This window comes from Equus quagga, chromosome 5 (genome assembly GCF_021613505.1).
Source record: "Equus quagga isolate Etosha38 chromosome 5, UCLA_HA_Equagga_1.0, whole genome shotgun sequence".
NCBI lineage: Eukaryota > Metazoa > Chordata > Mammalia > Perissodactyla > Equidae > Equus > Equus quagga.
The window spans coordinates 5,310,485-5,336,101 of NC_060271.1; the positions used below are offsets into that span (position 1 = coordinate 5,310,485).

Sequence of the window (25,617 nt, forward strand, 5' to 3'; positions counted from 1 at the left end):
TTACCTCTTTACAGTTACAACACAATGGTCACTCCTCGTGACCCAGCCCCAGCCCCTACAAGTACGGGGTCCCACAGGAGTTTAGGGTCATTCCTATTCTAGAACCTTCTCACAGTTGGTTCCCACTTTCTGAGATTTGAATGCAGCTCTGTGTCGTGCAGTAGCCATAGCAGAGTTTGCTGTGTTCTGCCCTCCTTGGGAATTCTCTGGAATCCGACCATCTCAGAAGCTAGAGGTCTGAGTCAGGGGAGGGTTTGTTCCCTGGTGTTCCTTCCCTTTTTTGCTGCCCTGCCTGGCTGCCCACTTGTCTCTCCCACCCCTGCTTGTCAATGTTTGGATTCTCCGGGTGCCTCCTTGGGTTTCCGGTTTCCTGGGGGTGGAGGAGCACCCCCGCTCATACACGTGTGCCTCCTTTTTGTAGGGAGAGGTGTCTCCCGCGTCCCACAGTCCTCCTCTCCGTCCGGAGTTGTGTTTATGGCACACCCGGCCTGCTGCTTTCTTCTTGGTGGCGCTGCAGCATGTGTGGTGTTGAAAGATTTTTAGGGAGGTCCTTGTCTTCTGTTGGCCCCATAATCCTAAAAGGAAGCAGGCCCACACCAATTGCAGCTCCAGTTTTGTTGGTTTTTTTCTTTTCTCAAATTCCCCAAAGCTTGTGTTTTTGCCAGCTCCTTTTAAGCCACCAGAGTGGCCGCTTCCTGCCATGAGGCATCTTGAGCTGACCCCTGCAAGGGTGCCGGCTGAGGGACCCGTGGGGGGCGGGGCGGGAGGGTCTGGAGCGGAGCCCTCCCTCTCCTGCGTCTTCCTCGGCCTCTACCGGACGTTAGAGATGCTCTTGGTGTGGAGATGGGCAGTGGCCTTGGACTTCCAGAACGTCCTGTGGAGCCTGGAAGATGCGGGTGGATGGAGCCTGGGGTGGGAAACCTTCCTGTCCTCCACCGCCCGCCCTCTGTGTTCTGGGAGGCTTAGCGGCTACGTCTGTAAAATGGAAAGGAGCCTGGTTGTAGGGCTGCCAAGAGGAGGAGGAGGTCATTTCCTGGGGTGGCACATGGCACGGGTGGCCCCTTGGTGAGCAATCTGTGTTTTCCAACTTGGGGCTTAAAACCAGGGTGGAGGATTCTAGTTGCTTGGGTTTAGTGATTGCTTTTAGTTTCTCTTTTAGTTTTATTTTTCTGGCAGAGGCCATCAACACTTCATTAAGCCTGTAGTAATATTGAGGTTCTAGAAGCTGGGAATGGGCATTATCACGCTGAGTGCAGAGTGTTCCGGAAGTTTAGGACTTCCTCCTGGTGTAGCGGGCGTGTCATCGTCCCTGACCAGCAGTCCGACCACTCTGGCGGCTTTAACGAGATGAAGGTCCTGAAGCCTGAGGTCTTGCCGAAAAGGGCCTGCTGGGCCGAGTGTGGCTCTCCCGGCCTCACTGAGCAGCATATAGGGTGGAGTGTTCCTGTGGGCCCTGAGGGGTTGCCCAGAGGGGAGTGAGATGCCAGCTGACCCTCCCCGCCCCACCTACCTCAGGCTCCAAACACACCTCTCCTCACCTGTCTTTCAGTTTATTTTATCCATATGGAAACCCTGAAGTGCTTTTCCTGTCTCCCGTGCACCTCTGGGTAGGATGCAGTATTAAATTCCAGAGCCAAACCTCAGAGCAACCCAGAAGGTTTGTGTCCCCCCCGCACCCCGGTGGGGGCAGAAAGGCCTGGCATCATGGGGCACTTGGGCCTGAGCAGGGTTGGGGTGTGGGATGGATGGCAGGGTCGGGGATCAGCCGGGAGCAGGCACCGCACAGCCTGGAAGTTTTAGACCCCAAGGCTGAGGGTGGGGAGAGGGCAGGCTCTCCCAGTGGACAGGAGAGGGACGAGCTCAGAACTCAGTGCTAGAAAACGTGGTTCTGGCCTCGGCTCAGCCTGGCTGGGCCTCCAGTCCCCTCACCTGCCAAATGGGCGGCGGGGAAGGCCCTGGGGGGGCCAGGGGCTGTGAGAGACACACCTCAGACACACATGGGGCGCCTGCAAGGTGTTCCCTGGATCCCGTTCCCTCCCCAGGCCCTGGGCTCAGGGAGGGCGCCTGTTTCCGCCACAGCCCGGGCTGCTAGGAAAGGTGGCCAGCTCTTGAGGCAGCCTTTAGTAAGCACCACTGCATGCACAGTGCCGTGCTGAGACCAGACACAAAGGTAGGAAACCATCAGCCTGTTATTCCAAGTGGGGAATCAGATTGCTGGTAGCCAGCGACCACTCTAGAACTTTCTGAACAAAGAACAGGCACAGTGTAGTCTTGGGGCTGCTTTACAGATTTCAAAACCAGGTGAAGTGACATTGCAGTTTTTGAGCCTGTGCCACATTATAGCCTAAATGTCACAGAGGAACCAGCAGACCAGGTATCGCCCTGCCCTTTGCCCTCAGAGCCTCAGGCAGATGTTACTCTGGTTTTGCCAAGTGGCCAGTGCCAAAAAGGAGGTGACATTTCCACTTAATTGTATTCTCTTTTAAAGAATTACTTGCATGTCGGGGTCGAGTGGGAACCCTCGGCTAAGTTGCTCAGAAGTGAATCCTATTAGAATGAGGCAATAACTGCAAGGGCTGCCGGCCAGGGTCACGGGGAGAGACTGCGACCCGCGGCGGTGCTGCGGCTTGCAGACCCCGAGGTGCCGCCCCCTGTATGGCTGGTGTTCAGGTTGGGGTGGAGCCAGCACAGCCTAGAATCAGATCGCTGTTGCGTCTTGTCTGCATTTGAGAAAGTTCAGATGAAAGATAATCCACAATCCCTGGGGACGAGCCTGTGGCACCTGGGAGAAACGGCATCTCCCTGCTGAGCCAGGACAGCCCAAGCTCAGTGCCTCTGAGCAGAGACCCCGGGAAGAGACAGAAGGATCGTGAACTTGGCTAGAGCAGCCAGGAGCTGGGTGAGGAGGGAGTGGGCCGCTAGAGGGCTCCCAGTGTGGGGTAGCCAGGCCACTGTGTGATTCGGGGGGTGGAGGACAGGACCCTGCCGCCCAGGAAACTTCCTCCACAGCCAAAAATCCACACTGACAGATCTGTCCTCAAGACTACACTGTCTTCTCCTATTTTAAGGTGAAAGAGTACGGGTGGGCCACAGGCAGCACCGAGAAAGAGCTCCTCTGGCGAGGGGCTGCAGAAAGGAGTAGCAGGCCCCAGGCCCTCCTGGCTTTAGGGGCCTTCCCAAGTCGCCATGGACCCTGCACAGGGCACAGAGCTGAGACTCAGACAGAGGGCCAGCAGGAGGGCCCTTTGTTGTCCCTGACTGTGGATCAACCCTCTCCCCAGGATCTGGGCGCCTGCGTGGGGATAGAGGCAGGGGGTGTCGCAGACAGACTGCCGTGGCTGTGGCCAGCCCAGGCCTGCACCGAGGACCCCTCCCGGCCCCAGCTGCCCCGTCCCTGCGGGCAGGGAGGCAGGCACTGGGCGAAGAGAGGCTACTTCATGTGAGCCCCTGAAACCATGCTTCCAAGCCCCCCTGTCCTCTGGGGAGAGGCTGGTGTTTCTGATTTGAAAACTTTCCCCTAAACCTGACTTTTAGCCCTACGTTCCCCGCTGACTTATTGTGTGGCCTTGGGCCACTCTCTGGCCTCTCTGGGCCTCTAGCTTGTCGTCTGTGAAATGAGGAGGTGGGAGTGGTCTCCAGGGTCAGTGCCTCTGAAGGACCAAGGACCTGGGTGGGCACACTCCTCCAGGGAAGCAGCCACGCTGGCTGTCTGGGGGCTCCTGGTGGCGGGGTGGGGTCGGGAAGAGCAGACACTGCCCCCGGAGCCTCCCCGCATGGCTGCACGCTGCGTGCCCAGACCTCTTTCTGGAGGGAGCACCCCCGCCATCCCCCTCACTCTGGGTGCTGCGGTGTCCTGGGCTCTGGCCAGCCCCTGGGCCGCCCCCCACTCCTGCCCTGCGGTGCCGGCCACTGTCCTGGGGCGCCCAGCAGGGTGCAGCCACGGCCCGGGGAAGAGAGCTCTTGCTCGCTTGGGAAGAGCTTTCTGCTGGCCAGGCGAGCCTCCTGTTCCGGAGGAGCCAAAGGCAGCTGAGATTGGCAGGGGATTTGGTGGCAGCCTAGGGTCAAGAGGGCCCTTTAAGGCCCGGGCTCCGGCTGCTGCAGGCGGTAGTGAGGGCTCTGGCGTCCGCTCCGCAGCTGCCGGCCGGATGCTGCAGGGCGGCCTTCCGTTTGGTGCCCCGGCGCCTGGAGGGCTGGGAGCTCTTCGTCCCCGTTTTGTGGACAAGGAGGCCCAGCAGGGGCTGCGGAGCTTCAGTGCCAGCTTGCCACAAGCATCCTGCCGAGGGGCTGGCCCTCTGCTTCCGCGCCTCGGAGTTTCCATCTTTGCAGTGGGGCAGGACTGGGGTTGCTGCGGTGACGGAGGAGTGAGAGGACAAGCCTGTAGCACAGCCTGGCCTGGGGAGCATTGTTGTCGTCTGTGCAGTTTGCCCAAAGTCACTGGCACGCAGCTCGGTAGGCCAGCTCCCCCCGTGCCTCTGGTGGCTACCCCGAGGTGCCTGTCCACGAGGGGCCTGGTCCCTGCCTGTGCCAAGCCTGCCGCTGTGCCCAAGGCAGGTGCACATCCTCCCAGCCCAGGGCTCGGCCCCGAGCGGGCATGGGGGTCCTGGCTGCCGAGGGGCCTCTGCCACACCAGCTCCTGCCTCCTCACTCCGGGCCCCGCTCGCTGCCGGCCCACCAGCCTGGTGCTACCCCTGTCGTCGTCCACACCCTGTCTGGGTGTTCTTCTGGACTCCAAGTCCTCTGTGAGTGACCAAGCGGAGGAGATGGGCCCAAGGCTGTGAGGTTTGAGATGCCAGCCTGGTGCTGGCTCCGAGCCTGTCACTCCGGCTCCCGAGCCTCCTGTCCAGCCCCTCCCTCATTCTCACCAGCTGTGTGGCGTGGCCTGCAGACTGCGGAGGCTCGCAGATCCGGGTTTCAGCCCCAGCTGTGTCATTTGCTGACTGCCTTTGGGCAAGTCTTTCTCCTCTCAGACCCTCAGTCTCCTCTTCTGTAAGCTGAGAATAATACCAGCCTCTTGCTGGTGGTATAAGGACCAAACCGGAGGCTGTATATAAAGCGTTTTATGTGCTCAAAAAAGGACAGCTGATGCTGGCTGTCCCTTTGCCATCAGAATTCCACCCACTTGCTGCTGTCAGAGTCTCCTGCAAGGACAGAGCTGAAGCTTCAGCTAGGCTCACTGTGCTTTCCATCCATTCGCTTCTTCAGCCCTTCACTGATTCAGCCCCAGCCTGTGCATGGAATAAGGATGATGTCAAAATCATCAAGACACAGTTTCCATCTTCAAAAGGCACTCAGTCCAGTCAGAGAGATGAATATGTGGCCACGATCATGACCCAGTGTGATACGGGCTCGGGGGAGAGAAATTACAAGGCATTATGGGGGTAACTAGGATGGAACATTAACTCCAAGAGATGGGGCAGGGAAGGCTTCACAGAGGAGGTGCTGGGTATTGGAGGATGTGTAGGATTCCACCAGTGGCGATGGAAGGCAAGGCGTTTATTCCTGCAAAGAAAATAGCACTGAAAGCCGGGAGTTGGGGCAGCACTGGCTTGGTTGTGATAGGAGATGAACCAGCGAAGGGCCTGGGGTGCCTGATCCAGGTGCCCTGTGACCCACCCCACTCTCCCTCGGTGGGTTGCACTGAGCTGAGTTGGGACTCGGGGGGGTTTCCAAATTCCATGTAGACTCTTCTCTCAAACAGAACGGTGGTCCTCGCTAAGGTAGAAACAGAGTGTTGCTCCGGCTTCTCTAGCACCGTGCTTGTTGAGGGCCCCACGTGCTGACTTGGGAATCAGACAACTTGCTCCAGGGGTTGGGGGTGGGGGACAACCCAGACGTGGGCACAGGGGGGCGTCTGTACTTGCCAGGCCTTGGGGGTGCCTGCAGGACAACCCTTGATGGAACTTTCCTTCCCCTTCCATGTCTGGACCCAGCCCGTCCCCAGCCTGCCAGCAGGTTCTCCTCCCCGACAGTGTCCAGGGTGCTGGTGCTCGCCGGCCAGCTCTGTTCCAAGTCTGTTCCCCTCTACCCACCTGAGACCCAGGGAAGGTGCTGGCCGGCGGTGTGAGGCCAGGGTTGGGAGCGGCTTGCTTGACGTCCATAAGCTTCTGAGAGAACCATCTTGAAGTCTCTGAAGATGCATTTAAAGTTGTGACTGTCCCTCTGTGCTGGCTTGTCGCTGTGTTCCTCTCCCTTGTTTCCCATCCTCCCCACACCTTTTTGAAACAAATGACTTGTGTTTTCTCATCAGATCCTTCTCACAGACTAACCCTCTCGCTTATGTTCTGTCTGTCTGTCTGTCCCCCCTCTTCTCTCTCCGGTTCCCCTTTCCTTCTCATAGACTGATCCTTGGTTGTCATTGCAGAATTACGGCAGCGGCATGAGACCACCACCCAACTCCCTCGGCCCCGCCATGCCCGGGATTAACATGTAAGGCAAAGCCAACCCTGCCGGCCGCTCAGGGCCAGGCTTTCCCCACCCTCCGCTGCCCTTCCCCAGAGACTGGTGATCCGAGTCGTTACCAGCACCTCTCGGGACCTCAGTCTCCTCCTCAGTAAAGTGAGGGTGTTGACAATACAGTACTGAGAGCTCACCCCCATATCATGCTTACTTGTGCCCGGCATGGTCCTGAGCATGCTCCACGGACTAGCTGAGCTAGTGTTCATAATAAGCCTATGAGGCAGTTATTATCCCCCATTTACGGATGAGGTAACTGAGGCACAGAGAGGTGAAGTCACTTGCCTAGGCTCACACAGCATGAAGTAGAAGGGTCAAGATTTGAAGCCTGTACAGCTGAGCACTGTTCTAGGCTTTGGTGGATCTTAACCGCTGTGCGGTGATAGGTGCCCGTGAGAATCTGGATTGCCTTCCTGGGAAAACGCACACGCAGAGGACATTTGATATACCTTGCATGTAATTCATTGGAGATGGTAGATTTCTGCCCCTGGAACTACCTGTCGCTGCACCAGCTGGCCTCTCAGGCCCGCCACAGGGCTGTGTGAGGGTGGGTGTCCTATAGTGATTTGAGCCCTCTGGCGCTGCCCCTGCTGGCACCACCCTTGGGAGTTGAGAGCACCCTTTTCAGTGTTTCCGTCTCTCCCACCCTCAGGGGCCCCGGAGCCGGCAGACCCTGGCCCAATCCTAACAGTGCTAACTCAGTGAGTACCGGGGGCGTCTGCGGGGGGCTCTGGGGTCTGGTGGTTCCTGTCTCGAGGTGGGAGGTGTCGCAGGGAGTGGAGATGCAGCGGGGCTCCACCTGGTGCCTCCAAGGAGAGGCCCGCCTGTGGGTGCAGGCGTGAGTCACGTGCTGAGGCCATCGCACTTGGTGCTGCGCCACCCAGGTGCCACTCTGAGGGAGCTCCGAGGCGTGGACCCGCCTGGCTCCGGAGCGCTCCTGCCAGTCTCCGCTGCTCTGGCGGGGCTGGCGGCCAGCACTCTGAGGAGGGAAGTGGCTCGGCCCGGACAGTCCAGGGCAGCAGGCAGAGGGGCGGGGCGGGGCGAAGCTCCCATTCTCCCTCCCTCGCCTTCTGGAGGGCCTCCTCCCATGCCCCACGGCGCCCCCAGGCTCCCTGCTGAGGCTTTCAGGACAGTTCAGTGTATGAACCGGCCCTCCCAGGGAAACTGACCAGGTGGCTCAGTGGGTCCCACAGCCTTGCCCATCAAGGGTGAGGCTGTGTCCCCCAGTGGATTTGGAAACCAAAGGGTGCTGCCTGTTGGAGGAAGTCACTCTGACACGTGGCTCTCCCACCTCTTGTTTTTAGATTCCATACTCCTCCTCATCACCCGGTACCTACGTGGTAAGTGTGTGTGGGTGTGGGGCATCGCATGTCCAGCCGCACGGGATGGGGCATGCAGGAAGGCTGCTCAGGGAATCTTCCCCTTTCAGAGCATGTTCTCAGCACAGGTGCTAGAACTTGCTGTCACTGTTCAGTTGTCTGTACCTTCTGGTGGCCTGAAAGTCCCCAAACCAGGCCTGGAGTTGAGATCCCCCTGGGGGCTGAGCAGTGGATCAGTTGGCTTCCACCACAGGCCTCTGGTTTCAGTGATGGGCGTGCGCGTGAGCGCATACAAGCACACACACAGCTGCCTCCTGTTTAAAGAAAGGAAGGGGGAGATCCAAGGCCAGTTCCCCCAAGGCTTAAATGTGGGGCTCCGTGTGGCACCGAAGGGTTTGCGAGAGCTGAATGCCGGGCTGGGCCCGGGCGAGCACTTGTGCTGACGTGGGCAGACTTGCTAGCCTCTCCCCATGTATGTCATCGCCGTGGGTTTCTGATGTCAGTTTTTATCTCATGTCCAGGGACCCCCTGGTGGTGGCGGCCCCCCAGGAACACCCATCATGCCTAGTCCTGCAGGTAAGAGGGCTTGGGATGTAGCGAGTCCTGGAGGGGCCTGGGTGCAGAGCTACTCTTGCTGAGCAGTGTGTACCCCACTGGGCATCTTGGCATCAGGGATTTCAGGGGCAGGAGGAGGCTCCTGGTGCCACCAACATGCTGTGTGGCCTCAGTCAGGTCTCCTCATCGCTGGTTAACAGACGGGGCAGAGCAGGGAGGTCCCGGCACGAGGGCTCCCACTGTCAGAGAGGACCCTGTCCTGGTTGTGCGTTTCTACAGACGACTGAAGAGGGGCCTTTGGGATCTGGCACCAGGACACCATGGCATGAGGCCTCTTGGCTTCTGTTCCTCTATGTAGGAGATGCTGTCTCCATTTTTCTTTAATCAAAGGAGGACATATGTGCACACACATGGGCCTGTGCGCACACGCACACACACAGCGTCACAGTTGTGTTTCTTTCCCAGCTAAGAATAGCTTACCACCCGCTAGAAGGAATTCAACATACGATCCTTACCCACCCCAAAATAAAGAGTGAGAGGTAGTTGGATTTCTGCCCAAGAAATATGGTGCCCGCTTCTCACATAAACATGCGAGCTGATTTCCTAAGGAGACTTTTCTGGCTAATTAGGGAGATGGTGGGGTCCCCCTCTCCCACCCCCTTCTCAGCTCCCCATCACAGGGAAGCTGCTCAGCTGCAGGGGTGGAGCTGGCCACGACCGTGACGTTCTGGCTCCCTCTTTCTGCTGCTGCATTTTTATGAGCAGCACGACCTACATTCAGAGGCTGGGTCACATTAGACCACTCCATATGTTAGCACGTCTCCAGCCCCATCCCTGCCTCTCTCTCCTGCCCCATCAGCTTGGCAGGGTGGCCCCCAGAGAATTGGTGGTGTTTCTCTTTCCTGATTTGATTGTAGCTGCTGGGTGGGGTTGGGGAGAGCACAGGTCATGGTCTGGTGGCCCCTGCATCGTCCCTGGCAGTGTCTGGGGACCACATTTGGTTTGGAGTAGAAAGACGAAAATTTGAACCTGTATCCCCGTTTGCCGCGTCCACACTGCCGTCCGGACAGCCTGCAGTTCTTCGTTTCAGGGTTGAGTGATTTTCACAGTTGAATTTTCTGTGATTAAAAACTTGGTGAATCTTCATTAAATACAAATTAGCCAGAAAATGGTGGTACTTAGAGGAAATTTTAGGTGATAAAATACAAAAGAATGAGTTCAAGTGGCACGAGTTTGTTTTAATTAAGAAATGAATTAATCACTCCAACTTCGGGTTTCCACTGTTCTACAGATTCAACAAATTCCAGTGACAACATCTACACAATGATTAATCCGGTGCCGCCTGGAGGCAGCCGGTCCAACGTAAGTCTGCTTTCTAATAATTTACATATCAGATACCATAACAAATCATAATTAACTTCATCAGCTGAGGGGAAAGCAAGTTTAATTGATTTCAGCCATTTGTTACCAAAGATGAATAAAATAAACCATCAGGAAAGTGATTAACTCTTGGGGAACTCAGTTCCCATTTCATAGCTGGCAGTGGGGGGTGGGGAGGAGGAAGGGGGTAGAGGATTCGCACCCCACCCCGGTCAGTGTGGGACACCAGGCCCCGATGCCGGTACCCCTGCTGCTCTGTATGGGGTGCTGGTGAGGGAGAGCCCCAGGCTGCAGGTGGGGTCTGGGCTGGTTGGCTGTGTCGCCGTGGGCCATCCCTCACTGTCTTGGGTCTGTTTCCCTGGCCACGGAGCTAGGGGTGGAGGCCACAGCAGGAGCACATGGCCCATCTGGGGACCTGCCCTTGCACCTCCAGCACCTCTGGGGCCTGTGACTCTGGCACCTTGCAGCCTTTTTGTCTCTCCTTGGACAGTCCTTCGTCTAGAAGCCCCCCCCCCGCCTTCTGTGCCTGTCAAAGTTCCAACCCTCAGTGATGTTCAACTCAAATTCCACCTTTTCCGGTCCTGCTCGCCCACTCCCTCCGAGCTCCTGTGTCCCGTGTTAACGGGACTTGCCTCTGCAGCTTCGGCCTATTGCCCTCTGTCAGGCGGGAGTTCCCTGAGGACGGAGTGGGCCGACTCGCTTCCGCAGATGGCCCTTCCGCATGGGGCCCCTGGGGAGGTGAACCCCACCAGCCTCGCCCTCGGGGGCCTCAGGGTTTGGAAACGAGGCTGCCGTGTGACCAGATCAACAGTCTGTGGACTGCAGGGTCGGAGGGTGGGTTTGGTGCCCTAAAGCTGTCTGTGGCCTTTTGGGGTGCTCTGTTTGGTTTTGTTGGTTCACTGTCTGATGTGACATCCAATTCACCCTACATGCTAAACCCTGATCACAAGCTGCCCCATGCTGGACCCTGCACAGGGGTGATCCCCCATAGTCTCTGGGCAAGGGTCTTTGCCCTGCCTCCTGGGGTGTTAGAGGGGCCGTAAGCAGGGTCCTGGGGCTAAGAGGCGTGGGCACTGCATGCCACCCTGATGCTCCACCACCCCTCTCCCTTCCCTCGGAGTAGCCAGGACCTCCCTCCACCCAGCCTCATCGCCCCATCCTCTCACTAGGGTGACCAGCTGTCCAGGTTTTAGCACTGAAAGCCCTGTATCCTGGGAGACAATGTCCCAGCACGCACAAAGCCTTGGTTTCTGGCAATGGATGCAGAAGGTTGGGTGGAAAAGTATAAGATGCATACGGTGGCCCGGAAGACAGGCACTGGGAGCTGTGTTGGTGTCAGGTGGACATGGCACAGATCGCCCGCCTCCTTGGTCACTGTCACCACAGTTCCCCCAACCGTGGAGACCGGGGTCGTGACCTGTGGCTCTCAATGACGGATCATCGTGTTGCATCATGGGCAGTGACGGGGTCTACCTTTGACTCTGCCACAGGTTAACAGTGCTGCTTCATGTCGAGATAGCGCAGGTTTCATTTTTCACATAGTGAGTATTGTGACCATGTTCTCTAAGAGTTCAGATAATGAAAACAGGAATAACAGCGCCAGCACTAGCATGGCCCCGATCACCAGAGAAAAAGGCCAAAGGCCCGTGTTAGTTTAATGACAGGTGGGAGGATTAGAGGTGAATGACCACAGCCGGACGCACTGCGCGTACGCAGAAGGAGGAAGGGGGCGTGCAGCCGGGTGCGGAGCGCCCTGGAGGCTCAGTTGTACAGTCCGGGGTGAGATGGGCACAGGTTCTAAGTCAGCCAGAAGGTTTTCCGTTCTCCAAAGAGACACCAACACTTGGTCAGAAACATTGGCCACTACCCTGGCTTGGGCATCCATCCCCCTTGAACGGACGCCATCGCCATGCCACCCCCTCAGCTTCATGAACCTCAGGTTACATTTCCTGACGCAGAGGCCGCAGTTGATGCCTGTGGGTGAACAGAGGGGATTTCGGTGACAAACGTGTTGGCCCTGTTCAGGGTAGAGCTGATTCTGTCGGATCTTACTGACCATCGGGTGAGCTTCCTCCAGTCCGTCGAGAGGGGCCTGAGATCGTGGCGGCAAGAACACGGACCCCAGGTCTGAGGACCTGTGACTTGAAAACTGGAGCTTCACATTGTCATCTGGATTTCTACGAAGATTTTAATGAAACTGCAGAAAACAAAGATTGTTGTTCACTGGTCCAGTTACAAACTAGACTTTGTTCATGTATCTGCGCATGTGGCAGGTGGTACACAGTTAATTGGCAAATGTTGTTTAGTCTGTGAACTTCTCACCTGCTAAACGCCCCCCATGCCTCGTCCCCAGCGCTGCTGCAGGGCTGTCACCGCTTACCTCTGGTACCAGGCTTTCAAAACGAAAGGTGTTGGTCACTTGTCAGTTTGCTCAAAACACGCAGAAGCACTTCATGAGATTGGTGACTTTGTAGAAATGGAGAGAGCCTCAGACACGTGCCCACAAGGTGGCTTTCATTGTTGCTGCCCAAAGAATAGATGTAAAACCTTGGCCTGCTCTGATGTTGTCTAGGTTGGAAATACATAGAGATGAGAATGGAGAAAGGGATTACGCTAAAATAGAAATGGATGTGCTGTTTCTCCGGAACCGTGTGATGTTCTCTGAAGAGGCCACAAGGAGCCTAGATGAGGATGAGCAGACGGCACCTGACTGTTCAGAGCTGTGGCAGGAGGTGGGGGTAGTGACGAAACCTCATATGGCCAAAGTAATGACTTGTTTTTTGGAAATGAGGCTGCTTGAGAACTCAAAAAATGTCACCAGTAAGGGCAGCCAAGTTATTAAACAGGACTTTCTCAATTTCTTTATTAAAACTGTAATTTATTTGGAATCCAGCTTGGATCTCACAAGTTCAGATTACCTTTGTGCTTTAAAACTGCTGTCCCTGAGAAGGAGAGGTTTAATCGGAAACGACCTCCAGCGTGCTTGGGGACGGTTAGAAATGATGGACACCTTGGACAGGTATGGCCCATCTGATGGATTTGTGGATGCACAGGACCTACCTGACAGGGGCTGGTCTACCAAAAGCAGCCTGTAGATCAAAGTGGGTGGACACCTTTGCAGCTGGAAGCGACCTCCTACAGGTCCACAGCCTGTGCGAGTAAGGACGATCCTAAGTACCCACGTGCAGATGTTCTTGTGGAGAGGATGGTCGGCTTGGTGTCGCCACGTTGGACTGACACCAGGGTTTGTTAAGAACAGGGCAGCTAGTCAAGTGAATTTTACCTTTGACTCTGTGCTCAGCTTTACCACCACGTGGCCAAAAAGAACGATGTCCTCGAGGCTGCAGACAATTCAGAGAAGGTTTATTAGAGGAAAAGCAAGCCCTTTTGCCTTGTTGCACCCCCGAAGGCAAGATGGGTCCCCCAGCAGCTCTGCTAGAGCCCCAAGGAAACTCAGCCAGGGTTCTTACTCTCGCCATGTCTTCTCAAGCTGACACTGGCTGATCCAGAAACGCGGCCTCAGTCTGTGCCGCAAGCGTCCCCGTCAGTGCGCAGAGCGAGGAGGCTCCAGCAAGGTGCGCTGAACGATCTCCCTCGGATGGATTATCGGGACGCCTGCCCGATGACAGACACAACGCTAGCTCTTTGTGCATAAAACTTTTTATTTAATCTTAACGGGGAAGGAGAGTAAAATATCGTAGCACAGGACAGGGAGAAATGTCATTCTTTTAAATTAAATACAGGTACTCTGTTTAATCAGTCCTACCGTATTTAAGTTCTCTTTTTTAAAATCTTCCATTTATGTATTTTAAGGATATGCAGTAATATAGCCTACTAAATACCCAGTAAAGACTTACAGTTAATTAATTTTATCAGAGGAGAGAAACATTAATCTTTTCCATATACGTCATTTATTTAACTAGTCCTCCGTGACTTGCCACTGTTAACTAGTCCTACTGTTGTTTTATCTAAATAATAGCATTTATGTAACAGAAAAGTGAGTAATACAGAATAAACAAATGGTGCTGGGACAGCCAGGCGTGGACACGCACTGAGGGAGTGGGACGTGGACACGCACACGGAGGAAGTGGGACGGCTTCCCTGCAGCCGCACGCAGACGAGCTCCCGGTGGGCCTGAGGCCTGAATGGCACAGCCAGAGCTGGCAAGCGCTTAGTAAGAACACAGGACTCAGTCTGTGTGACCTGGGCTGCGCAAAGCCACCTTGCCACAACGCCAGAAGCATAAGCGACCAAAGAGAGTAGATGCATTGGACTCCATCAAAATTTAAAACTTTTGTGTTTAAGAGGACGCTGTCGAGAAAGTAAAAGACAGTCCACAGAATGGAGAAGCTATTTGCAAATCATATATCTGATGAAGGACTTGAATCCAAAATATGTAAAGAACTCTTGAAACTCAATAATAATTTTTTTTAAAAAAGGACCAAGGCAGGCCGGTCCCGGGGCCCAGTGGTTAAGTTCTCGTGCTCCGCTTCGGCAGCCCAGGATTTCGCTGGTTCAGATCCTGGGCGCGGACATGGCACCGCTCATCAGGCCGTGCTGAGGTGGCATCCTACATGCCACAACTAGAAGGACCCACAACTAAAAATATACAAGTACGTACTGGGGGGCTTTGGGGGAAAAAGGAAGAATAAAATCTTAAAAGGACCAAGGATCTGAAGAGACGTTTTCCCAAAGATGGAAAAATAGCCAATAAGCACATTAAAAGATGCTGAGCATCATTAGTTATTAGGAAAACGCAAATGAAAACCACAATGAGATACCACTGTACACCCACTAGGATGGCCATCATCAAAAAGACGAGTAATGACCAGTGTTTGTGGCGATGGGAAGAAACTGGGCCCGTCATCCACTGCCGGTGCGCTGTAACATGGGGCAGCTGTGGAAGGCAGTCTGGCAGTTCTTCAAAAGGTTAAACAGTTACCATGTGACCCAGCAAATCCACTCCTGGGTATCTACCCTAGAGAAATGAAAACATTTGTACACAAATGTTCACGGCAGCATTATTCGTAACAGCCAAAAAGTGGAAACAACCTGAATGTCCACCGACTGATGAATGGAGAGTAGAATGTGTACGGCCTCACTCTGGAAGAGCATTTGACCGTGAGAAGGAGTGAAGACTGATAACGCGCTACCACACGGATGAATCTTGGAAACCCTGTGCTGGGTGAAAGCAGCCAGCCACCAAAGGTCACACATTATTTAGTTCCATTTATATGCAATATCCAGAATAGGCAAATCCACAGAAACAAAATAAATTAATGCTTGCCTGGGGCTGAGGGTTCGAGGGAGAATGGGGAGTGACGGCTACTGAGTACGGAGTTCTTTTCGCAGTGATGAAAACGTTGAAAAATTGATTGTGGTATGGTTGCCACTGAATGGTACACTTTAAGCAGATCAATTGTACAGTCTGTGAATTGTATCTCAATAAAGCTGTTAAAAATAATACGCAAAAAATACACAGTAAAACAATTTAAGGTAATCTGTTTTTTCATGTATTTACGTTGAAGTAATAACACAGGTGCATAATTGTTTATTGTATTACCATGTTTTGGGATTCCTTTGGTCTGCTATGGCTGTGCCCTGGCCCAGCTCCCTAAAATGTTGGTCACCCTCGTCCTCATATAATTCGGGTTAATAAGGATGAAATTTGTTGTCAGATGGCAAAATGTGCCCCAGAGCCTAGGAACAGCCGTAGGAGGCAAGGATGCTGCACTCACAGTGTATGCGAGTGGGTGGGGGGGGCATGAGGAAGCAGCCAGTGCCCCAGTCCTGCCCCCGCAGTCTCGTCACACCCGTCTCTACTCCAGCCACTCTGAGCTGCCAGCGGCAAGGAGGCCTCTTACTTCTGCTCAGGCAGGACCTCCGCCAGGAATGACTTCCATGACCTGTCTCTGCCTGCCCAGATTCTATCCCTCAATTATTTTGACGCTCAGTCTCTTCCTCCATGCAGCCTATTGTGATTTCTCTGCCCTCTGTCCAGTGCCTCTTTCTGAAGCTGCAGCCATGCTTTGTCTGCAGTTGCCTTTGGAACTCGGCACATCTGCCCTGCGGGGTAGTTGGGTGTCCATGGCTGTGCACTCCTCCTCCGGTCAGAGACCCAGCTGTGACTTGGCTCAGTGTCCTCAGTGCCCAGCACAGGCCAGATGCCAAACAGTCCTCCATTCTGCCACCTCCACCTCCTGTCCACTCCGACATCCGGTCTGCATCACAGAGCCTTGGCTCTTCACATGGGTTTGGTCCCTTCGTGGCCATGCAGTGTGACCTCTGGCCTTTGGCAGCTGCTTTCCTGAGGTGGCTTTGGTAGTTGCAGAGAGGCCCAAGGATGAGCAGGCTGCACCTCTGGCCTCTGATCTGCCTGCACCATCGGTTCTGCGTGGGGGCCTCCCTCATGGCCCTCCCTCCAACGTGGTCCTAATCAGAGACGCCCTTCTGCCGCCACGTCCCCCCCCATCGCTCAGGAGACCCGATCTCGTCTCACCTCCCGCCCCGTGAAACTTCTGCATCTCTGAGGAAGAGCTGAGAGGAGGCTAGTGTGGGGATGGGCCAGGGCCAGGCTGCCCAGCTTCTGGTCCCAGCTCCTCCATTTCCTATCTGGGAGACCTCGGGTACAGCGATTCCCACACTGTGCTTCAGTTTCCTCATCTGTAAGATGGGGGTGAAAAGCATGAGTGTTCCCTGGCCTGGCACAGTCGGTCACTCGTCCTTGTGTCTGTCTGAGGCTCCGGCTGGCGAGCCCTGCTCTCTGCACCAGGGATGGAAAGAGCCCAGGATGGGATCTGTGAGGCTTGGTTTGAGAGCTGCCTCTGTGTGGCGCTGGGTGGCCTTTGGCCAATTCCCTTCCCTCTCTGGGTTTGTTTCCTCATGTGGTGCATAGGAATGGGCACCTCTGCCCTGCACAGTTCCGAGGGCCGGAGGTGGGGGGACACCAGCTCCAGCCTCCCGGCGTTAAACGCCTGCATGTGTGTGAGAGAGGAGCCCCCAGAGTGGAAGCTCCCTGAGGGCAGAGCTCGTGTGCAGCGGGGCGGGGACCCTGTGCGACTCAGCCGCCTTGCTCTGTGCTTCTCCCCAGTTCCCGATGGGTCCAGGCTCGGACGGCCCAATGGGAGGCATGGGCGGCATGGAGCCACACCACATGAACGGATCGCTAGGTGAGCCTGCGTCGGCCCGTCCAGCTGCACCTGCCCCAGCAGCCTTGACTGCCTCGGCTCCTGGCTGAGCTAGGCCTGGTCCGCAGCCCTGGCCATGGCTGGGCACACAGGGCGATCCCGAGAGAAAGATAGTGCCTGGGTGGAAAATTCTCTGCAGAAATAGTGTGGGGTTTGGGTGGAAGGGCTTGGAGATCCTCCATGGAAGAGCGAGCACGGAACTGAATCAGATTCTTTTTTCCTTCCAGGGTCAGGTGACATAGATGGACTTCCAAAAGTGAGTGTGTGTTCCGTGTCTCCTCCTCAACAGCACCCATCCTGTCCCACCCCTGAGACCCCTCAGAAAGCCTTTCTCCCATCCAGCTGGGCATCCCACCGGGCCCAGGGGCTCACCTCCTCTCCTCTCCCTGCAGAATTCTCCTAACAACATAAGTGGCATTAGCAATCCTCCAGGCACCCCTCGAGACGATGGTGAGCTAGGAGGGAACTTCCTCCACTCCTTCCAGAACGACAATGTAAGTGTGCCCACCGCCGCCCTCAGTTCCTCCCTGGAACATCACCCTATGTCCTGGGGTCTGGAGACTATTTAACAAGTTTCCGAGCCTCCTGGCCGAGACCTGCCCCTGGGCTGGTGTCCCTGCAGCTGCGTGATAGGCCTCTCCGCGGGGGACTTCTCCACACTGAGTGCAGAGCACCAACCTTCCTCCCGGCTGCATGGCGCTGAGCCCGTGCCCACGTCTCCCAGCCGGCAGGGCCTTCTGGAGGCTGCGTGTGGGCACGAGGCCTCTGGCACTGGTTAAGCTGGTGTGGCTGGGGAAACCCTGGCCTGGCCTGGGACTCAGGAGGCTGGGGCTCTGGCCCACTGGGGTCCATTTCTGTCTGTCCTGGGGTCTCAGCACAGGGGCTGGCCATCTCCTTTTCCATATCGGGCCTCTACTGACGGTCTCATTTGAAGAAATGATGTCATGGTTAAGCTGCTTTTGAGAGCCCAGACCGGCTCCCGCCCCAGGGCATCCTGGCTGCGCTCCAGCTCATCAGACCGCAGGGAGGAGGGCAGGGACTGCCACTCCTGCAGCTGGGAAGAAGGGGTCACTTGGAGAGGGGAAGGGGCAGGGGGAGGTGAGTTGTCCCCCATGGGTGAGCAGGCTGGCGCTCTTAGGTGGGTCCTAACTCCCTCCTCCCAGCCCTGCCTGCCCCCTGCCCGCACCTCCCAGCCCCTCCCAGCCCCACCAAACCCCCACACTGGCCCTGTCCAGCTCCGTGTGGTCAGACCTGCCCGAGGCTCCCGCACCGGCCCTCACGAGCCCCCTTCTCTGCTCTCCCCTTCCAGTATTCTCCAAGCATGACGATGAGTGTGTGATCCCCCCCTCCTCTTCTCTGAGACGCTGAGAGAGCCGGCATTGCAGGCGGGAAGATGCCAGAAATTATGCAAGAAGTGAGGTGTCATTACCCAGGAGCTGGGGGAGGGGCAGCTCCCCGCCCCCCTCACCCCCACCCGCCCCTCCACTCCCCCACCTTTCCCGAGTTTAGTTTCATGCAATAAAAAGGCTGAACTTTTTATTCCATAAAACATGAAGGAGAAAACTCAAAATAAAAATATATTTCAAGTCAGTGACCAGAAAAACACCACCCTTGCCCTTTCCCGAAAGGACCTTTTATGTACATGACACTTTTTTGTTGTTTTTCTTTGGGGTTTTACCGTTGGGATTTTTTTATTTGTTTTTGGGGGGGTTTTTTCCGGGGAAAAATTTTTAAAAATGGAAGCTTCTAGCAAGCCCCTCCACCCCACCCCAATCAACCTCGTTGCTTTCTTCTTTTAAAAAAAAAAAAAAAAAAAGGACAAAAAAAGTCACCAAGCCCTGCTATCTGTCTGTCCCCAAGCCCTCTACCAGGAACGCTGGTCTAGGTGTGAGATCTCACGCTGTCTTTGTAGCCATCTGAAAATAATAATAATAATAATAATAAACTGGGCAGTTTACAATCAGTGGTTTCTTTCAAAAGGCCTTTTTTGGAAAGAAAACAGGAAGTCACCTGTTTCACTTGGGGTTTTGTTTGTGTGGATTGGGCAAGGGAGGGCGGGAGCCTGTTTTGTTTTTGCTTGGTTTCTCCCGGCTGAGCTGGTGGCGACAGCAGCTGCACAGTTTGGACCCCGGAACACCCCCCACCCCCGTCTGTGGCCAGAGGGGCCAGACCACCCGACCGCCTTCAGGCTCCGCCCCAGCGGAGACCCGCTGTGACCCGGCGGCACACACTGTGTTCCCAGGACTGCTTCCTCCTCTCCCTCCTGGACCTCCCGCCTGGCCTCCCCTCCACCCTGGTCTTCCCAGCGAGAGTCCTGCCAGCTGGGTGGTGGCCTGGCGTGGAGTCGGGGAGGCCACCCCCGCCAGGATGGCTATGAACTGGGACATGGAAACCGTGACCTCTGCGTTCTCGTCCCCATGGCCCTCGCATCGTCCTCGTCGTGTGTGCGGGCACCGTAGGGCTGGAGTTTGGATTTTCTTTTGTTTTTTCTCTTAATTTTTCCTTCTTTTTCCAAGATGGGATATTGACCAGAATTGCTCTGTATATGCTCGGAACTGGATGGAAAGACTTTGGAATAGCTGTGGGGGGCGGGGGACACCGACAACCGAACAGACGGTGCCGTTCCGGTCCTGTTTTTATTTTCAAAAACCAACCAACGCGACAGTGGAGCCTGTCCCCTCCCAGGAGTGGTGACTGTGGCCTCCTCACCTCACCACCCCCATTGAAGCCTCTGTGTCTTGCCCTGAAGACACCCGGGTTCTTTGTACATTTGCCCTGCTCCCCGCTCCCCTGTAGCTGGTCTTTGTTTTCGTCCCTCCCTGCTCTGATCCATGTATATCATATTATGTGAGATATCATCTGCCTGAAAAAAGACCTTGTGCGGATTATTGGGAACATTGTAGCTGTTTCTGTGTTTTTTCTTACCTTGTAGTCTGGTTCTGAATTAAGAGAGGGAAAAAAAAGTAATTATGATACATTGTAGTTTGTGTACGATATATGTTGATAACGTTTTATTAAAGGGACATCTTTTTTCCGCAGCCCTTCCTGATATGTTTGGGGAACATGGGTCGGAGTTGATTAGACTGATTACAAGATGCAGGGTGCCTGGTTGGGCGCAGTTTTTGTTCCCAGCACATAACAAGATGCTGCTTTGTGTTGGCGCGTCTGCCTTCTCCTCCCGAGCGGGCTCCTCCTGCCTTTTCCCTGGAGAGTTGCAGTGGCCTTCGGGGAAGGTGGGCTGGAGGGAAGACACCAGTCTCATTTCATATAGTTGGGGGCATTCAGATGTCTTGTCAGCGTTTGCCAGGATGTCTTGATTTTTCTGGAAATAGAAGAAAGTCCCCAGTGCCCTTTTTTCAATCGAGTATGGGCCAGGACAGCCCTGGGGGCTGTAGCCACCCCCTGCTTTCTGTCTTCGGGGGGAGTTCGCTACCCCAGTCACAGGGTTTGGGGCCACACAGATGTTGATTGTTATTTTTTTCACCTCCAAGGCGATGGGAACCAGTCCTGGAAGGATTTTAAGAGTAGCACGGTTTGATTTGAGTTTTGGCCTGGAAGGTGGGTGGGTGGGTGGGACAATGTGGGGAGACCCAGTCCCAGCTGCCATGAGGCAGGAAGTACCGAGAGCCGGGTGAGGAAAGCCAAGAGGATGCTGATGTGAACATTTAGACAGTGGGGCTTCCTGCTGCCCTGGGGCCCTGAGGCCCTCTCCCCGGGCCTGCAGCTGGCGGGAGGCAAGCACAGTGTCTGCGTGAAGTGTGGGCTCAGGCACCTTCACTGGGTCTGAGGGACCAGGCGGCAAACTGTCGGTTTCAGATCTGCCTTTGCCACTACTTCCATGTGGCCGTGGGCAAGTCCGTGTATTCTTGTCCTCACTTTGTCCACCTATAAAATGGGGATGATGGTCTCCCTACCTCACGGGGTCGCAAGGAGGCCAAGTTAAGATTTGGAAAGTGTTTAGAGCAGTGCCCTAAAGAGCGGCAGTGTTGGCTATTAGTGGTATTGTTGCTCATATTTGGGGACAGTCCAAATGGGTGTGATGGGGAGTAGCTGGGAGGGCCTAGAAGATTCCATTTAGCTCTTCCTTCCTCATCTTGAAAGGTTTCCTAAGCCCTTCTCCAGCACAGACACCTTTGGGAAAACATCACTGTGGGACAGACGAGGAGACTCCTGCTGTGACTGAGCTGCGCTCGCAGTTCTGGGGAGGTGTCTGATCCACCTGCATTGAGCCCCTGCCACGTGCCAGCCCCGGTGCTGGGCAGAGGAGAAGGCAGAGATGACGGGCAAACGTCCATTCAGTACCCTTGCTGCCACCTGTGCTCCTCAGAGCAGGACTCAGGCACAGGCAGGAGCAGTGGCGGGGGGCACCGAGCTGGAAGGGAACCCAGGTCACGGGGGCCCCGGCGGAGAGGACAGGAAAGGGCCCAGGAAAAGCCTGTAGTGAGAGCCCACCACGCCTCACTGCCCACCTCTGCTTAGGGGGTGGGAACACTGAGCACCCTTCTACCCCTCGGCCTGTGTCCCCCCCCCAGGAACCCCTGGGGGTGCCTCATGGCCCTGGTGACGGCTGGTTCAGGGTTGGCCTTTCTCATCGGGGCAGATCTGTGAGGAGAGGACTGGCTCCTGTTCCCCAGTGTTTGTTCTGCCCTGCCCTGCCAGGCCTGACTGAGACAGGGCATTGCAGCCGCCAGGATAAGGACCCCAGAGTGGGAGGCAGGAGAGAGGGGGACGTCATTCCTGTTCTTTCACGGGAGGGCGGCAGCCCATCACTGAAACGGGCAGAGGGGAGCAGCCAGGCCAAAGGCCCAGGCTCAGCAGCTGCTTTCTTGCGGGAGTCATCACTGTCCACAAGGGCTCACTTTTGGGGTGAGCCAGCCAGGGGTCCAGAGTGAGGGCCCGGCCTGAGTCAGGAGAAGTTGGCCTGACTAGAGACTGGCACCCTCTCCCTCCTGGCTGGGCACCCTTCCCTGGAGCCAGAAAGCAGAGCCTGAGGCAATGAGCTGATGCGAGCAGTGGGTGGGCTGGGAGGGTCAGCAGCCAAGGCACAGAGCCAGAACAGGACTCCCAGGTGACCCTGAGGAAGAGGAACCCCTGCCCGCGGCCTCTACTGTCCCATGAGGATTCTAGACTCGGGAGGTGAGGGGGTATGGAGCCCAGAGCAAACCCCAGGCTTCTTTGTGGGCTTTGCCCTACCCTGAGGGGAGCGGGGGCTCCCCTCCCCCGGGCTGGGCTGGGCTGGGCTGGGCTGGGCTGGGGGGGAGGGGAGAGAAGGGGCAAGAGGTGCTGCGCCCTACTCTGCTCTGCCCCGGGCTCATTGGACAAGGCTCTGGGGTTGCTGGAAACGAAACCAGACCAAGGTGGGGTTGCTGAAAATTGGAGGGTCCATTCTGTCCTGTGCTGGTGCTTCGTCTCCATTCCTGGGTGCCTATGGAGCCCCAGGCCTTGGCATCTGTTACCTGGACATTCAGCCACCTCCTGGGTTTCCTGCCTCCATCTCAGCCCTTCTAATGCCACAAAGACCTACCTCATTTCTGAGTGTCTTTAAACACTTCCTTCCATCCGTGCAGGTGTTCATTTATTTATTGAGCATCTATTATAGGCCAGGGACTGTCCTAGCACGAGAGAGACAGCAGTGACGTGTAAGGATGGAGCTGCCCCTCATTGAGGTGGGGCAGGGCAGGAAGAGCAGGTTGAGGTGACGCTCTGTCCTGGCAAGTTAAGTATGAGATGCTTGTTGAATGTCCAGGTAAAGATGTCAAGTCGGCAGGTCTGGGCTGAAGACAGATGTCAGGAGTTGTTGGCGTTTGGATGGTCTGGTCATCTGGAGAGTGACTAGAGAAGGGCCCAGGGACTGGGCCCGGGGCTCTCAGCGCCAAGAGCTCAGGGAACTAGGAGGAACGGGCAAAGGAGGCAGAGAAGGGAAGGCAAGAGTGAGGCCTGTAGAGAGAGAGAAGAACCCGCAGAGGGTACGGTGTGCTGCCAGGGCCCGAGACCGGCCCACTTCGGCCCGTCACTCAGCCCAAGAGGCCGGGCCCTGTAGGCCTCTACTGCTCTTTCTGGGCCCTCAGCACTGCATGCTCCAGCGCCTGGGGCCCCTGTCCTTGCCCTGCCCTCTGGGCACAGCTTTCCTACTGGCCCTTCAGCACCCAGCTCAAATGGCCCTCTTTCAGGGAGCTTCGAGGCCGAGTTAGAGGCTTTCTCTGGGTCCCCACAGCCCCCGAGCTGTAATGCTTCACTATCTGCCTCCTCCATCAGGCTGGGAGCTCCTGGAAGCCAGGGAGCGTGTCTGAGTGTTCTTTGTCTCCAGAATCACCCAGCACAAGGCCTGGCACCCAGCAGGTGCTGAGAGAGAGAGAGAGAGAGAGAGAGAGAGAGAGAGAGAGAGAGAGAGCGCGCGAGAGAGAGAGACACTCTTGCCCTGGGCGGACAGCCCACTGGATGCAGGCTTTGGGTTTGGGGACATGTGGTTGGGGTGTCTGGCATGGAATAGACTGGAGATGTCAGGGGGCAGGAATCAAAGCACTGTCGGGAAGAAGCTGTTCCCAGCCCACCGGGCCATGTCGGCCCTGCTGAAGAGGTGGGTCCCTAGGTCCTGCTCTGCCATGGGCCTAGAGCAGGTGGCTGAGGTGAAGCATGGAGGGAGACGTGGCTTAGAGGTGCAGTGGGAGGCAGGCACTGGGCTATTCGACTTTGAGGCATATAATTCCCAGCCTGCAATCTCTTCAGGGCAGTCCCCTGGCTGAGAATAGATGGGGGTGCGGCCCCTGGGGGCAGAGCTGGGACGCTTGAGTTGAAGCTACAGGATGACATTCCTCCCAAGATAGAAGAACGCTTAGCAGCTGGAGCTGCCAAAGAATGAGAGGCTGTGCTGAGAGGTAGTAAGGTCCCCATCACTGGAAGTATGTAAGACAGCGGGGGAAGGACAGGTGGGTACACGTGTTGCATGGCAGAGTTGGTTCCCGGGACGCCAGGTCGGGGTCAGAGCGGAAGATAAACAAGCCCCTCTCAGGGGCGGGGCTGGGGTCAGGCCCTCCCAGCTTTTTGGCTGTCTCAGCTCCTCTAAAAGAGGTCCCCTTAGACCCCTCTGACCGGTGACTCACAGTGCTTCTCTGCCCAAGACCACACCAGATCCAGTTCCGCAGGTGCTGCAGGGGAGGGAGGGCTGGCGGCTGCAGGCTGGGGTAAGGGGTGAGGGACACAGGTGTGGACGACGGAGCCTCCGCTCCAGCAGGGCCTCCTGGCCTCCTGGCTGTTCCACAACCACCCCCACGGCACACCCGACTCGGAGCCGGCGCCCGTCCCCAGCGCCCTCCCGGCTGCTCCCATGCCTCCGTCAGTCTCGACCTCTGAGGCGCCCCCTGACCTCAGTACCCTGTGAGGAAACGGCCAGCACCCCCCTCCTCAGCTGCTGACGGCTCACAGCTGTGTCCCTGCCTGGGCGCTGCCCTGGGCCCCAGGGAACTGCCTCACCCAAGGTCTCACCTCCTCCCAGGCCGTGGCCAATGGCCAATGTGGGACCTCAAGGCCCCACCGCTTTGCCTCAACTTGGGACGACTCTGAAGGGCCACCCCGCGGCAGGCTCTCCCCCGGAGGGCTGAGGCTGCAGCTCCTCCTTCGCCCGTCATGCCCCTCTCGCCTGCAGGCAGGTCTCTGGGGAGCACTCCCCAAGCCTTCGGCCACAGCTCTCCATTTCAGTCTGCGCCAGGGACCCCATCTAGAGAGCCTGCTCCACTTTTCTTCTGTCACTCCAACACGTTTCCTCACTGTCTTCCCGCGCTGGAATGTCAGCTCCTTGAGACGGGACCCAGTGTGGTTCACCGCTCTAGACCCAGGGCCTCACGGCCTGCCTGCCGCGTTCCTGACGCTCAAGGACACCGTGAGATGAAGGAATCAAACAGCGGAGCTTGTTGTCCTGAGGTGAGTCCTGGGCACCAGGACTGACCTGTGACAAGTGCACACCTCTGGGGGTTCCGGACGTATCTGGGGAGAGGCTCCCTCTAACAGGGTGGTCTTGCAGCAGCCACGCAGGTCTGGGTCCTCAGGTCCAAGGGAAGACAGCCTGGGACACTCAGGGCACACACCTGCTTCAAGGGGCTCCCGCCGCTACAGAGGAGGCAGGGGGCGCTGTCCAAAGCTTGAGGTCACCCTGGCCTGCTCCCTCATCAGCCTTGGGCCTGCAGCTGAGGACAGAGCCCAGCGAGTCACAGAGACTGTGGCAAGCGTCTGCCCTGGGTCCAGCCTGAGCCGGCCTTGGGAGGACAGAGAGCAGCCTCAAGTGCCCCCCCAGAGCCACCTCCTTTTCACGGGGCTTCTGAAAACCTCCAGACCCATTGACTTGAAACCTCCTAGTCACATGCACCCTATTAATCCAAAAGTGTGGGGGGGGGGACTGGGAAGGGAGGGTGCTTTGTACCCATTTTGCAGATGAGAAAACTGAGGCTCTGAGAGGGAAGCTGGAATACAGGAGGCTCCTGGAAATGGCTTCCCCTGGTCCAAGGTTCTAATTCCCTTGCCAATGAAGTCTGCTGGAAACGAACTGAGGAACTTTCTTTTCTTTTTTTTTTTTTTGAGGAAGATTAGCCCTGAGCTAACATCCATGCCCTCTTCCTCTGCTTTATATGTGGTACACCTACCACAATATGGCGTGCCAAGTGGTGCCATGTCTGCACCCAGGATCCAAACTGGCGAACCCTGGGCTGCCAAAGTGGAACATGTGCACTTAA

The 25,617-nt window shown here is 56.3% G+C and overlaps 1 protein-coding gene across 5 annotated transcripts in view; it reads left to right on the forward strand.

The window, feature by feature from the left end:
• The window catches only part of SSBP3 (single stranded DNA binding protein 3), a 162,471-nt gene extending 142,539 nt beyond the window's left edge, over nt 1-19,932 (forward strand). For all 5 annotated transcript variants that reach the window (XM_046662009.1, XM_046662010.1, XM_046662011.1 and 2 more), the window contains 9 exons: nt 6,362-6,426; nt 7,106-7,154; nt 7,758-7,793; nt 8,294-8,348; nt 9,619-9,689; nt 16,798-16,876; nt 17,122-17,150; nt 17,287-17,388; nt 18,204-19,932. In XM_046662009.1, the coding sequence (XP_046517965.1) occupies nt 6,362-6,426; nt 7,106-7,154; nt 7,758-7,793; nt 8,294-8,348; nt 9,619-9,689; nt 16,798-16,876; nt 17,122-17,150; nt 17,287-17,388; nt 18,204-18,233 (516 nt within the window). In that variant the 3' untranslated portion in view covers nt 18,234-19,932. The remainder of the gene's footprint in view (nt 1-6,361; nt 6,427-7,105; nt 7,155-7,757; nt 7,794-8,293; nt 8,349-9,618; nt 9,690-16,797; nt 16,877-17,121; nt 17,151-17,286; nt 17,389-18,203) is intronic.
• Nucleotides 19,933-25,617: the final 5,685 nt, after the last annotated feature.